The 15,638-nt window shown below is 35.3% G+C and overlaps 1 protein-coding gene across 2 annotated transcripts in view; it reads left to right on the forward strand.

Annotated features, from left to right (window-relative positions):
• The window catches only part of TRAK2 (trafficking kinesin protein 2), a 70,126-nt gene that overhangs the window by 37,295 nt on the left and 17,193 nt on the right, over positions 1-15,638 (forward strand). For both annotated transcript variants that reach the window (XM_067740985.1, XM_067740986.1), the window contains exons 4-12: positions 2,259-2,335; positions 3,875-3,991; positions 4,772-4,981; positions 5,643-5,721; positions 7,173-7,303; positions 7,734-7,808; positions 8,747-8,884; positions 11,343-11,422; positions 11,727-11,924. In XM_067740985.1, the coding sequence (XP_067597086.1) occupies positions 2,259-2,335; positions 3,875-3,991; positions 4,772-4,981; positions 5,643-5,721; positions 7,173-7,303; positions 7,734-7,808; positions 8,747-8,884; positions 11,343-11,422; positions 11,727-11,924 (1,105 nt within the window). The remainder of the gene's footprint in view (positions 1-2,258; positions 2,336-3,874; positions 3,992-4,771; positions 4,982-5,642; positions 5,722-7,172; positions 7,304-7,733; positions 7,809-8,746; positions 8,885-11,342; positions 11,423-11,726; positions 11,925-15,638) is intronic.

The following is a 15,638-nucleotide window of genomic DNA, read 5'->3' on the forward strand; positions in this document are numbered from 1 at the left end:
TTTTTTCCCGTGTATTATTGAGACAAGCAGTAGAAGAGACCACACACTGTTAGTATCTGCCTTAATTTTTAATCCTTTGTTCCTGCTATGCTACCAAGTTAAACTGTGAAGATTCCTGGCCCAAAAGCCTATTTCCCTTATCCCTGAGGTTAAATTATATTTTAATTTATACTAATAAGTAAAAATTCTCTACTTGTAAATAAAAATTCTTTGGGAGTAAAAATGTTTCTTTCTAGTGTTTTTGTTGTTGTTGTTTTTAGTTTTCTTATTTTCAATTTAAAACTTTTTCAGCTATCTCCTAACACTATCAACCCAACACTTTGTTTTACTTTTAACTAGAAGTAAGACTATCATTAATAATTAAGCTCTGGGTAATTCCCAGTTTCATATTTTTTAATTTTTATTTTTTTTATATTTATTTATTTTGGTTGTGCCGGGTCTTAGTTGCAGCAGGCAGGCTCCTTAGTTGCGGCTCATGGGCTCCTTAGTTATGTCACATGTGCTCCTTAGTTGTGGCCAGCGGGCTCCTTAGTTGTGCATGCACATGGGATCTAGTTCCCTGACCAGGGATCGAACCTGCGTCCCCTACATTGGAAGGCAGATTCTTAACCACTGCGCCACCTGGCAAGTCCCAATTCCCAGTTTCATTTTAAGCAGTGGTGCTAAGAAGAAAAATTAAAAGCTCAGATTAAAGTAAAACCTATCTAATGGTGTCTTTTGAGCAACCTTAAGTGTTAAGATGGGACTAAAGAAATATAGATGACTTAAATCATAGTTTCTGCTGCCGACTCAGTGCATTATTTACAGAGAATTTTAAATCAGGGCTGTTTCATACATACCAGTTGTGTTTAAAGAGTATAGCTGTAAATAGTTACATGATACTTAGCAGTTTACTAAATACTACTTAGTAGATTATCATATTTGAACCTCCTAATGACCTTGTGAGAGGTTATCAGCTTCATATTATAAATGTGGAATCTGAATCTCAGAATGGGTAAGTGACTTGTTCAAGCTCACTCAAATATGTGAATTCAGCTTTTCTGCTTCAAACCTCTGATTTTTCACACTTCAAGGCAAACTAATTTTAAAAGCAGTCTAAGTCAAACACAAGTCTGTTTCATGTAATGCACTCCAAAGTCAAAAGATCCCTCTTTTATTATGCATCATCACCTTAAAAAGGTATTGCTTATTGTGATTGTGGAATCATTAGGATCATATCTGTTCTTTTCTTTGGAGCTAAATTAGTCAAGTGCAGTTCCTGAATTTATGGAGTGCCAGAAATAATGGGTTTGAGTTATGCAAGGAATACTGTAGTATACAGTTTAGTTTATAGCAAAGGCCTACATATGATGAAGCTTATCATAAAGAAAAAGGATTTTTAATTAAGCTAAAAAGTGTTATGGTTCATAATAGAATTACAAGAAGTCCTACAAGTCCTATTCCTTGTTTATTGATATTAGCTCACATGACAGGTGATCATAGATGTTCAAGATAATCACAACAGAATTCTAATTAAATTCCTTTATACATAACTCCTCGTGAACTCGCCCCTCAATAACTTTAATTTAGATTAGGATGTAAAACAATTGGTGGTTCAATTCATTCTCCAGTCCCACATTCTCTAGTGTGAGTGAACCAAAGTTCCAATCTTTTTTTTTAATTAATTAATTAATTAATTTTTTTTTTTTTTTTGGGCTGCATTGGGTCTTCGATGCTGCGCACGGGCTTCCTCTAGTTGTGGCGAGCGGGGACTACTCTTCACTGTGGTACACAGGCTTCTCACTGCGGTGGCTTCTCTTGTTGCAGAGCATGGGCTCTAGGCGCACGGGCTTTAGTAGTTGTGGCGCACGGGCTTAGTTGCTCTGCGGCATGTGGGATCTTCCTGGACCAGAGCTCGAACCCATGTACCCTGCATTGGCAGGTGGATTCTTAACCACTGCGTTACCAGGGAAGTCCCCAAAGTTCCAGTCTTACCAAGGGAAGAGGAGACAGTCAGGAGGTAGCTGCCTTGTGATCATTTGATACTTTCTTAATTTATTGTATGATGTACTTTTGTTTGTAGTAATTGGTCTATTTCCTGAGTGTCTAACACATGAAATATTTCTTTCCCTTTTCTTTTTTCACCTATTTTTTTATTCTGAATGGCTTTTTGTAAAAGCCTGGGTTGTTTGTTGTGTTGTTATCTTTCAATTCTTATGACTGTTTAAAACTTTGTGTTATTTCTATATCCTACAAACTGTTGTTTTTAACTATCTTAGTTCTAGGCACAGACAGGGTGGAGCAGATGACCAAAACTTACAATGACATCGACATGGTTACACATCTCCTGGCAGAGGTAGGAATATGTCTTTTTTTTCTCCAGTACAAAAAGCTAAAACTTAAAGATCATTTAGAATCTATCAAATTTGCATATCAATGAAAAATGATGATGTCTTTGCTCTAGGTTGTTCTGTATAAGGTTGTTACAGATAGAACAACTGGCATACCAACTGGCATTCCAAAGAAGATGGCCCCTGAAGTTTATTGTTATGAAATTGTAGAGGGCTTAATTTTTTGTTGTTGTATTATAATGGTGCTGGCTGGTTTCTCTGTCCTAGAAAAGCAATCTTTTAAAAAAATTTTTTTTAAGTAAATCCTTGGTGTCACTCACCCTGAAAACAGAGCTGCCCATTCAAGAAGCAGCTCCATTGCAAATCAACACCAATAGTTTGAAGCATCTTCCCTTTTCTACTTTTATTCAGGCTATTATTTGAGCTCACTTTGTCCATGACATTTTTAGTGTGTATAGTATATCTCTTCGAAGTGGCGGTCAAGAGGTCTCTCCCTATGCTTCAATTTCAGTTGATCTGATGGAAATTTCAGTCTTTCTCTTTGAAGTACCCTTCTCCCCATATGCCCCCCTAACCCCCAGCAGCTCCCCAGAATGATTTTGTGTATGCCACTTAGCCTATGTTGAAAATGAGGTAAGTGGGCCTTGAAAATTTGGAGATAATCCATCCACCTGTTTTCATGTTGCTGTGGACCAAAAAAATAGAAGCATAATTTTATTTACAGTGATTAATGTAAGTGGAACCCATTCTCATATACTATAAGGCACTCAGAGGTATATTGATAGTTTTCCACCTTACAGAATACAATCCTCACCACCACCATGTCGAGGATTCCTATGCCTTGCTAAGTATCACCATCTACCCAGAAAGAGTAACTCTTGCCTTGCTTGACTTTTCTATAGGCTTCCCTGCATCATTACCACCAATTTCCTCAGACTCCCTTCTTTTCTACACTCTAAGAAGAACCCTATAGCCTCAAAATGTCCAGTCTATTATATCCCCTATTTTATTTCACATCATGATTCTTATACCAGTTGACAATAGGGCTCTTGATTATGCTTTCCTCTAAGTCTCTGGCTCTGAATGCATATAAGCTTTGCCCTAATTGGAACTGTATTCAACCTGCCTACTGTATCATTACCATGCTTAATAGACAAATGCATTCAACAAATATTTATTTGGCTTTTACTGTGTGTTAGGCCCTGTCCCCATTTTTAAAGACTATACTGATTTTGTAAGTCCCTAAAGTCATAAGTTGAAAGGTTGGGTTGCTCTATCCTAATTAATGAGGTGATCAGTAAACCTCACTTGATATCAAGAAATGCCCTCTTGCATTTATAACTGTGGTGGTCATCCATTTGACTAATGTATACTAAACATCATTTGTGTGTCAGGCCCTGTATTCATTTGTAATATCTGGGCATTAAAATGGATCTTGATGCTTTCTAGGACATTGCTTTTGAGTTTAGCAAAAATGACTGCAGAATTTTAAACTACCACTTAATTTTGTTTGTACTCAAAAGATGTGTTTGGTATTTTAACAGAGGGATCGTGATCTGGAGCTAGCTGCTCGAATTGGACAAGCTCTCTTAAAGCGGAACCATGCCTTGTCTGAGCACAATGAAGCCCTCGAGGAGCAACTGGGACAAGCCTTTGATCAAGTAAGTCTTGGATCAAGTATTTGCAGCATGAAGCAATTAGGTCTTGGGAAATGGAGAATTTATTTTCCTGGGTGTCCCTGAAGTGATGACAATAGTATCCATTAAACTAACCAGTAGAGAAATGAGGTGTTATTGTACAGAGGAGTACTCATGTGACTCTACCTTAGTCATTATAAAAGCTTGTATTCAGTACCTACAGTACTTGTGGCATCCTGCTTAGATTCTAACACTTTATCCTTACTCCTTCCTATAGACTTTTTGTGTGATCTTATCTTAAATTTATTTTTTAAAAATGTACCCCCAAATAATAGATACCCAAAGGAAGTATCTTTATTCAGAAACCCAAACAAAAGGAGAAAAGAAGAGGAAAAGAAATTTTTGAAACTATATTTATCCCATAGCAATAAATATTTTTAGTGAGAACTGATTTATTATTAATTTGAATGGTTACATTTTAAATCTTCCATAATTTGTTATTATCTGGTTTCATTTATATTTTATAAATCATCATGTTTAATAACATTCAAATCTTTGTGTTAAAAGTACTTATTCCCTAGAACTAAAGTTGGGAAGTCATGTATAGTTACGCAGCTTAAAAAAGTATCTGAGGTTTGTTACTCTCTTTGTAGCCCTTGTTACTTTAGTCAGTAAAACCTAACAGCTGATTTTATGACTTTGTTGTATGGCGAGAAACAATTGCTCCGTGAATTAGAAGCTATATTACTTGTAAATAATGCAAAATAAAGACCATCTTGTAAATCAAACCCTTTTGATGTACAGGTTAATCAACTGCAGCATGAGCTGTCCAAGAAAGATGAGTTACTTCGAGTTGTCTCCATTGCTTCTGAAGAGAGTGAAACTGATTCCAGCTGCTCTACACCTCTTCGCTTCAATGAGTCCTTTAGCTTATCTCAAGGTTTGCTGCAGTTGGACATGCTGCAAGAAAACCTCAAGGAACTGGAAGAAGAGAATATGGTTCTTCGATCCAAGGTACAGTCAACTTAATTCTCACTCTCCTTTACCTTAAAGGCTATAAGGTTTAGGTCCAGGTAGTATTGAGGTGAAATATGGCATAACTAATAACTTGCTATTGACATTCCAGTGGGGGGGGCGGTGACAGCCAAGGCACAGGTGCTTGCCCTCCATTGTTACTTAGATCCCACTGAAAAGTGGATAATAGCAAGCTGACAGGTGGAATAGAGAAAGGCACAGCATAGAGTATATAGCTTGTGGAGTTTACACAAATAACTAAATAATTACAACTAAGTTAAGAACTATATTGGAAAACTACAGTGTTTCATGAGCTTATATAATGGGGGGTTGGGGAATGGATCAAAGAAGTCCTACTTAAAGATGTGACATTTTAGCTGAGGCTAAGGGTTAGCCTATCAGAGATATATGTAGTGGAGGGGAGGGGTTGGGGTGGGGATGAGTAGACATGTGCAAAGGCCCTGAGAGGAATAAGGGGGAGATATTTGTCATGTCCTTTTCCATGGTCTTTATTTTATGATAGATAAAGCTTTATGAGTTTTTGTTTTCCTTTGTAAGTGATGAACTTTTATCTTTAAATAAGTAGTAAAGATTTTTTTAGTTAATACTATAAAATCATTAGAAGATAATATCACATACTGGTTTTTTTTTTTTCTTGAAGGCTTGTCACATAAAGACAGAAACGATTACCTATGAAGAGAAGGAACAACAGCTTGTCAGTGATTGTGTTAAAGAACTTCGTAAGTTAATGTATTCTGTTTTATAGCCTTTGGGCAGTTCTTTGGCAGGATATCACTAACTCAGAAATTAGGTCAATGGTTTCAACAGAAACATCTCAAGAAACAATTTTAAATAATTGCTGAAAATCTTGGAATATCACATTGAGCCCACAACTCTAAATAAAGTACCATATGTACTTTTAAGAAGTATCTTTGTTTCAAATTGTCATCATCATTAAAGAAAGACCTATATTTCTACCCATTATAGCATGTTAGAATGAAAGTAACCATAGCTCTTATTTTGTTGATGAGGAAATAGTCCTATAGAGAATATGATTTGCCAAAGTCAGAAAACTGATTAGTAGCAAATCTAGGGCTTAAATGATGGTGTAAAACGTAACACTCAATGAGTATTTGTTAAATGCCAGCTCTGTGTCTATAAAGGAATAAATTTTACTTTCTTGTATTGTTACCTAAAATTTTTAAAAGTAAATCAGTTGGAAAAAGATCAGCTTTACTAGAGAAAAAATTTTAATCTCTTTTTAAATATTGATATATATAGCCTTTTATGTTGAAAGAAAAGGTATGATAACAACATATCAGATCATTTGAGCTGTGGGCTTCAGAATGTGGTACCTTGCACAGAATATTAGAGAACCAGAGTAATGTAAATTGAATCTTCTCCATCAACACTATCATTACCCACCTTTTACACTTTAAAAACAAAAAGCAATGACTTACCTAAGAGCTTATTCTGGTCTCCTGTCTCCTTATTGCCATTCTTTGAATTGCTATAGACTTTCCATCGATTTAAAAATAGTTTTATATAACACTTAGAAATAACTTTGCCACTTGGGTTTAGATGTCAAAATTTTTATATGAAACAAAGATTTATTTCCCCAGTGGAATTCTAAAGCATGCAAGAATGCTGCATTGTAAGAATTGCTTTAGAGGCCCTACTCAGTTTGCTGGGTATCCCAGAAAGTCTCTCCTACAGAAGCATCTCAGTAGCTTTTACAGATTGTGACTGTTCCATTCTGGAAATATTCCTTTGTTAGATTTGTTAAGTTTGATTTTCATTTCTTTTGGGATCTTATTTACATTCCTGAAGAGTTTTCAAAGACATAAATGTCTTGGCCCTTGCAAAGATATATAATTCACCTCTTTTCAGCCTTCTTGTCCTTCATAAAGAAAAAGATTGAGGCAGAATCTTTAGCTTGCTTGCCTTTACAAGTTATCTCTTTTTAGCTTCAGTGCCTCCTATTAAATTCCCAGCATTAGTCTATTTCAGAAGAATCTTTAATTTTCTCTATTGGGTTATCCGGGTTTATTATTTTAAATTTATGTTAGAGAAAAAGCAATTCGCGATAGTCCAGTGCTTGTTACAAAACAGGATTTGGCCCACAGGCCATAGTTTACCAACCTCTGCCCTACATTTATATTAATTTTAAGTTTTTTATTTTGTTTTCCAGGTGAAACAAATGCTCAGATGTCCAGAATGACTGAAGAATTGTCTGGGAAGAGTGATGAACTGATTCGTTACCAAGAAGAGATTTCCTCTCTCTTGTCTCAGATTGTAGATCTTCAGCACAAACTTAAAGAAGTAGGTTCATTCATTCAACAGATGTTTGTTAAGCACTGACCTAGTACTATGCACTCTGCTAAGTGCTAGATACATTAAGCAAAAGAAACATAGTCCCCACCCTTTTACATTGCTTTAGTCTGATTGCTGTTTTAGTCTTCTGTCATGAAATATCATGAATAACTACTTTCAAATCACTATTTCTTTCCATAAAATGGATTTTCCTCAGAAAGTTGTGATGTGAACTACTGATTCATGCTCATCGTCCTCTGAACACCTTGATGGATTTTGTATTGTGCCCATTTTATTGCACTTATTTGGCTTTTGAAAGGTTATCTTTTGATAATCCTCTGGACTATATCCCTGAAATACGTCTTAAGATGTCTTAAAAAGAGAGTAACCTGTATTTTACATGGGAAGGCTTCACATGTCTCTTTTAATATGTTGTTAGCATGTGATTGAGAAGGAAGAGCTGAGACTTCACCTCCAAGCTTCCAAAGATGCCCAAAGACAACTGACGATGGAGGTAATGAAATCTTCCTTTATCTTGTGCTATATGGGAGGGGAGGAATGAATAGTTCCTTTCTTCTTTGTGAATAAGAATGGCTAAAGGTGATAAACAGATTTAAAACAACAGAAGATTAAGCTGAAAATTATGAGATCTAAGAAGTAAAGCTTTTTAAAGATGCTGTCTCTAAAATAATAGTAACAAGACAACATCCTTCTTGATTAATAGGAAAACCTTGAGTTTATAAGATTCTTTAGGAATATATGACCGTTTTACAGGTCTATATTAACTAACCCAACAGTTTTTAAAATAAGATAATCTGCATTTTTTAATAAGCACCCCTAGCCCTATTGATGCTGATGATCTAGCCCACATAACACACTTGAAGAAATTTTTGAAGTTAAAGTGTTCTCTGAAAATTATGTACTCTTTTAACATGCTTGTGTATCTAACTATAAGAAAAATTTTGAAACAAGGGAGAAGAAACTACTTGTTTAGGATGATTGAGCACCCTGACATCTTATTAAATACTTTGTAGACTTGATCTTGTCATTTACAGACTTCATAGTTCATTCATGTTCATTATGTTTAAAAATATACATTATCTAATATTCCACTAAACTAACTTGACCATAGCTATTATACTTCCTCTATAAGTTTTTTTTTTTAAGGATAGGAAGCATTAAATATTGAATTGACAGTTATGGTTGTCTCAGCTACATTTCACGTTTTTAGGAAATCATGCATATATATAATTCTGGCCAAGACACCGCTAAATCTGGCAGCTTGAAATATATATACTTTCCTTGCTTAGTCTGTTTCAGAGTCTTTGTCTTAAATTTAAATTCATAAAATTAGTCCTCTGGATAAAATTTAAATTTATCCCAATGGGATTTTTTCCCCATTGTCATTTTGAGAATATAATAAGGAACACTAATTGCCATCCTATCTTTCAGCTGCATGAGTTACAAGACAGGAATATGGAGTGTCTGGGAATGTTACATGAATCGCAAGAAGAAATAAAGGAACTTCGGAATAGATCTGGCCCTGCTGCTCATCTCTACTTCGCCCAGCCATACGGAGTTTTTTCTGGGGTAAGGAACTGAGAAAGAAACTTGAGATTAGATGGTCCTGAGAATAATATGGTTTCTAATGGTGTAAAGCATCTTGAGAAGAGGTAACATGGTTTGTCCTTGTTGATTGAATTTAATTATTGATTTAGGCCTTCATTTGCATATCTGTATCTACCTTAATAGTCTTTATTTATTGTAGCCTTCCTTCTAACAGTTGACCTTCCAGATTTATTGTATGAGATGAACCCTAAGGAAATTAAGTTTAGGTCTGTGTCCCATAGAGTTACTTAAACTTCAGTCATCCTCCTTACCCTAATCCCACCACATACCACTTATTCAAATAGTGCTCTGAACATTTAAAACCTCTTTTAACAGATCTTGAGTTTCTTGCTATATTTAACTTCAGTTAGAGTGTAAGTCCCATGAGAGCAGGAATCATTATTGATTTGATTCCTCAATAAACAATCTTTTTTTTTGAAATAAAGAAATTAATGAAAACTTCTGAGTTTATGCCCAAATTTGTAATGTTGGTTCAAAGAGTTATTTTAATAATCTAGCTCTTAAACACTTGCAATCCTATGAAAATTTTTAAAAGACTGAAACTATAAATTATAATAGATTTTCTAGAGACTATTGGGACAGAATATTTTTTAATTTTGAGGTAATTTTAAACTTAGGATAACGTTCCAACAATAGTACAAAAAACTCATATATCCTTCATCTAGATTTCTCAAATTTAATATGTTACTACATTTGTCATATTGTTCTCTTATTTTTTCTGGACCATTTAACAGTAAGTTGCAGATAACCCTATTACCCCTTAATAATTCTGTGTGTATTTATTAAAAACAAGGATACTCTCAAGGACATTCTCCTACATGACAACACATAACCATCAACTTCTGGATATTGACATTGATACAATACTATCTCTGTCTCATCCACAGAACCATTTAAATTTTGCCAGTTGTCCCAACAGTGTCCTTTGAAGAATACATTGCATTTGGTTGTTTCAATCGGGGACAGTTCTTCTGTCTTTGTTTTGTCCTTCATGACCTTTGTAGAATGTCCTCAGTTTGGGTTTGTCTGTTGTTTCCCCACAATTAGATTTAGGTAATGCCATGTTCTTCTCAGAACATTGTATTACAAGGCACACATTGTCTCTTTTTCCCATTGCTGATGATATTAATTAACTTTGATCGCTTGGTTAAGGTAGTATCTGCCAGTTTTTTCCATTGTAAAGTTAATCATTGTTAATAGTTAATTGAATTAATGTTACTAAATTAACTTTGCATTGATGAAAATTGTCAGATACTACCTTAACCAAGTGATCAAAATTACTATTTTGGGGGTGATACTTTGAGACTGTTTAAATATTCTGTTCCTCACCACTAGTTTTAGCACCCATTGATGGGGATGTATCTGACTCAGTTATTACTATGATAATTGCCAATGGTGACTTTTTAATTCCATCATTTTTTCAACTTTTTTTAATTGGCATTCTTTTATAAGTTAGAGCTTTTCTGTATCATTTATTTATTCATTTGTTATGTCAGTGTAGACTCAGGGATTCCTATTTTAATCAGTGGATTATAATCCATTATTACTGTTTTTTATTTTGATACTTAAATTGTCCAAGATATGACCAGTGGGATCTCCTTCAAGCTTCTCTTGCCCTTTCCCTGGCCCAGTCCTGGGATCAGCCATTCTCCAAGGAGCTCTGGTTATTTTTAATGAGAAATGATATTTAGAATCCAAAATCTGGGTGCTAGGTATCCAATGCCACTAGAGTACCATTGCTTTGAGGTCCCCTCAACAGATAGAGCTAGGAAATATGTGTAGGTTCATATACACCCACATAAACACATCTATATCTATCTTTACATTCATACCTATGTTTATACGTATATTTAAAATCATGAGTTCACACCAGTACCTCCAATTCTAGTCATTGTTAGCACAGCCCCACTGAGCATGACTCCCATGCTAGTTGAATCTTCATCCCTGACCAGGGGAAGGGGAAGCTTACTTATTTTTCTTTTAACAATTTTTTATATTATAAAAGCTTTACATGTTTATTATAGAAAAGTTAGAAATTACAGAGAAGCGAAAAGAAATTGCTAAATACCATCAAATCGTGACCTCCACAGAATCACTATTAACATCTTGGTTTATAGGCTTTCAAACCTTTTATTTTTGTGTGTCTGCATATGTAATACTTTTATTTATCATAATTGGTTTTTCCCACTGCTTTCTTGTAAAAATATATCATGAAAAAGTAGTTGGTTCTTGTTTAAAAGTTACATTTCCAGAATGTCTCTTTTCTTCCCCTGCATTTTAGCCTGTGAATGTTTTCTTTTATTATAACACCGAAAGTATTGGATTCTGGAAACTCCGTTAAATAATTTAAAGATAGTTTATTTCTCCTAACAGGCTTCTTAGATAATAACTGTTAGTAACATCAAACTCTTTTTCTTAGGAATCTCTGGCGGCTGAGATTGAGGGGACCATGCGTAAGAAGTTGAGTTTGGATGAGGAATCTTCTCTCTTTAAACAAAAGTAAGTTCAGATCACATGTGTTGTTACTCAACCATTGGGATGGAAATTAAACAGAAGCCACAATCCATAGTGATTGGTATTATGGGATTCAGTAGTAAATCTGCTTACTATTCAGTTTTTCCCTCGTAGTGCTTGCATCTGTGAGAGCATTCTCTTGTTCTGAAATTTATTTTCTAATAATTTCTCCAAAACTTCAGATGCTCTTCAGGGTGGCTTTATTTTTAATTAACTACACTTACATGTCTCTTTTCTAAAGCATTCCAGTGGTAGGCAGTGGCAATAATGAACACTTCTCTTTTGACAGAGCCCAACAAAAACGGGTATTTGATACTGTCAAGGTTGCCAATGACACACGGGGCTGCTCTGTCCCATTCCCAGCTCTGCTACCCATTCCAGGCTCCAACCGTTCAAGTGTCATCATGACAGCAAAACCTTTTGAATCTGGTTTACAACAAACAGAGGACAAAACAATCCAGAAGAGTAACTTGGAGGAAGATCCAGGGTAAGAAACATAGATTCACACACTCAAATTCCAGCATTGCTCTGTGCTGTCCCAAGGAAGTTCTGGAACTGTCAGTTTTCATTCAGTAATGATTCCCTGTATCATTATTTGTTAGATCATTGGAGTGAAAAAGTTTAATTAAGTGTATTCAAAATGGAGTTTTCATTGAACTATAAAATTCTTTACTACTTTCGTCTCTGGTTTGGCAAAATTTGAGTCTAAATCTTTGTGTTCAAAGTCAAATTTGTTTGAATCTGTTTGGTCATTGGCAGTTATGCATAGCATTACATGACACTTTCTCATAACCCATGGTCCTAATTTCAGTTGCCTTGGTGCCATTAGGATAAGCAATAATCTGGAATACCTATTGAGGAAAACTAGGTTGCTCTTAATTTCCTATTTGTTTAAATATAGATTTTTTTTCTGCTTTTTATTAATTCAGTTCATTGAATTTTGTATAACTATAAATTAAAGAGAATGACTGGAAAGTCAGCTGAAAGTTTTTGGAAATTAGATGTTTGGCATCTGAGGGAAGTCTCTCTTAATGCAGAAACCCATTACCTTGGGTTTTCAATTGTATTGCCTGGTTTTAGGGGTAGATTCTATACACACAATAGCTTGATGTTTCAATACTACCTCATTGTACACAGTTACCTTAGGAAAAGATCTAACAAACAGATCTGTGTGAATTCACACATGGAATAACTAAAGCTTGGCTTGCTACTCTTTCTTTTGGTATCAGTTGTAAGATATCGCCAATTTTTTAAATGTTAATAAGTGAAAAACTGTGTATTGCAGAACTGTGAAAGTGCGGTATTTACAGATCTTGTTGGTTTCTTTTAAATGTTTGTAATATTCATAGAGGATTCTATGGCCTAAAGTAAATTTGTTCACATTTTAATATTTTTGAAATTGTTTATCTTTTGCAGCTAATGACATGTCATAGTTTAATGGGTAGCATTTTTTTCTTTCTTAGTACATAAAATAATGGTACCTCTTGCCTTCAATGGTATTATAGATTCAGTGAAATATAATAATATTTAGTGTTTTTTTTTTAACATCTTTATTGGGGTATAATTGCTTTACAATGGTGTGTTAGTTTCTGCTTTATAACAAAGTGAATCAGTTATACATACACATATGTTCCCATATCTCTTCCCTCTTGCGTCTCCCTCCCTCCCATCCTCCCTATCCCACCCCTCCAGGCTGTCACAAAGCACCGAGCCAATATCCCTGTGCCATGCGGCTGCTTCCCACTAGCTATCTACCTTACTACGTTTGTTAGTGTGTATATGTCCATGACTCTCTCTCGCCCTGTCACAGCTCACCCTTCCCCCTCCTCATAACCTCAAGTCCATCTCTAGGAGGTCTGCGTCTTTATTCCTGCCTTACCCCTAGGTTCTTCATGACATTTTTTTTTTCTTAAATTCCATATATATGTGTTAGCATACGGTATTTGTCTTTTTCTTTCTGACTTACTTCACTCTGTATGACAGACTCTAGGTCTATCCACCTCATTACAAATAGCTCAATTTCATTTCTTTTTATGGCTGAGTAATATTCCATTGTATATATGTGCCACATCTTCTTTTTCCATTCATCCGATGATGGGCACTTAGGTTGTTTCCATCTCCGGGCTATTGTAAATAGAGCTGCAATGAACATTGTGGTACATGACTCTTTTTGAATTTCGGTTTTCTCAGGGTATATGCCCAGTATTGGGATTGCTGGGTCATATGGTAGTTCTATTTGTAGTTTTTTAAGGAACCTCCATACTGTTCTCCACAGTGGCTGTATCAATTTACATTCCCACCAGCAGTGCAAGAGTGTTCCCTTTTCTCCACACCCTCTCCAGCATTTATTGTTTCTAGATTTTTTGATGATGGCCATTCTGACTGGTGTGAGATGATATCTCATTGTAGTTTTGATTTGCATTTCTCTAATGATTAATGATGTTGAGCATTCTTTCATGTGTTTGTTGGCAGTCTGTATATCTTCTTTGGAGAAATGTCGACTTAGGTCTTCTGCCCATTTTTGGATTGGGTTGTTTTTTTGTTATTGAGCTGCATGAGCTGCTTGTAAATTTTGGAGATTAATCCTTTGTCAGTTGCTTCATTTGCAAATATTTTCTCCCATTCTGATGGTTGTCTTTTGGTCTTCTTTATGGTTTCCTTTGCTGTGCAAAAGCTTTGAAGTTTCATTAGGTCCCATTTGTTTATTTTTGTTTTTATTTCCATTACTCTAGGAGGTGGGACAGAAAGGATCTTGCTGTGATTTATGTCACAGAGTGTTCTGCCTATGTTTTCCTCTAAGAGTTTGATAGTTTCTGGCCTTATATTTAGGTCTTTAATCCATTTTGAGCTTATTTTTGTGTATGGTGTTAGGGAGTGATCTAATCTCATACTTTTACATGTACCTGTTCAGTTTTCCCAGCACCACTTATTGAAGAGGCTCCTTTCTCTACTGTACATTCCTGCCACCTTTATCAAAGATAAGGTGTCCATATGTGCGTGGGTTTATCTCTGGGCTTTCTATCCTGTTCCATTGATCTATCTTTCTGTTTTTGTGCCAGTACCATACCGTCTTGATAACTGTAGCTTTGTAGTATAGTCTGAAGTCAGGGAGCCTGATTCCTCCAGTTCCTTTTTTCATTCTCAAGATTGCTTTGGCTATTCGGGGTCTTTTGTGTTTCCATACAAATTGCAAAATTTTTTGTTCTAGTTCTATGAAAAATGCCAGTGGTAGTTTGATAGGGATTGCATTGAATCTATAGATTGCTTTGGGTAGTAGAGTCATTTTCACAATGTTGATTCTTCCAATCCAAGAACATGGTGTATCTCTCCATCTATTTGTATCATCTTTAATTTCTTTCATCAGTGTCTTATAATTTTCTGCATACAAGTCTTTTGTCTCCTTAGGTAGGTTTATTCCTAGATATTTTATTCTTTTTGTTGCAATGGTAAATGGGAGTGTTTTCTTGATTTCACTTTCAGATTTTTCATCATTAGTATATAGGAATGCCAGAGATTTCTGTGCATTAATTTTGTATCCGGCCACTTTACCAAATTCATTGATTAGCTCTAGTAGTTTTCTGGTAGCATCTTTAGGATTCTCTATGTATAGGATCATGTCATCTGCAAACAGTGACAGCTTTACTTCTTCTTTTCCGATTTGGATTCCTTTTATTTCCTTTTCTTCTCTGATTGCTGTCGCTAAAACTTCCAAAACTATGTTGAATAAGAGTGGTGAGAGTGGACAACCTTGTCTTGTTCCTGATCTTAGTGGAAATGCTTTCAGTTTTTCACCATTGAGGATGATGTTTGCTGTGGGCTTGTCATATATGGCCTTTATTATGTTGAGGAAAGTTCCCTCTATGCCTACTTTCTGCAGGGTTTTTATCATAAATTGGTGTTGAATTTTGTCAAAAGCTTTCTCTGCATCTATTGAGATGATCATATGGTTTTTCTCCTTCAATTTGTTAATATGGTTTATCACATTGATAGATTTGCATATATTGAAAAATCCTTGCATTCCTGGAATAAACCCCACTTGATCATGGTGTATGATCCTTTTAATGTGCTGTTGGATTCTGTTTGCTAGTATTTTGTTGAGGATATTGCATCTATGTTCATCAGTGATATTGGCCTGTAGTTTTCTTTCTTTGTGACATCCTTGTCTGCTTTTGGTATCAAGGTGATGGTGGCCTCGTAGAAG

The sequence above is a fragment of the Pseudorca crassidens genome, chromosome 6, assembly GCF_039906515.1.
Source record: "Pseudorca crassidens isolate mPseCra1 chromosome 6, mPseCra1.hap1, whole genome shotgun sequence".
NCBI classification, from domain to species: Eukaryota; Metazoa; Chordata; class Mammalia; order Artiodactyla; family Delphinidae; genus Pseudorca; species Pseudorca crassidens.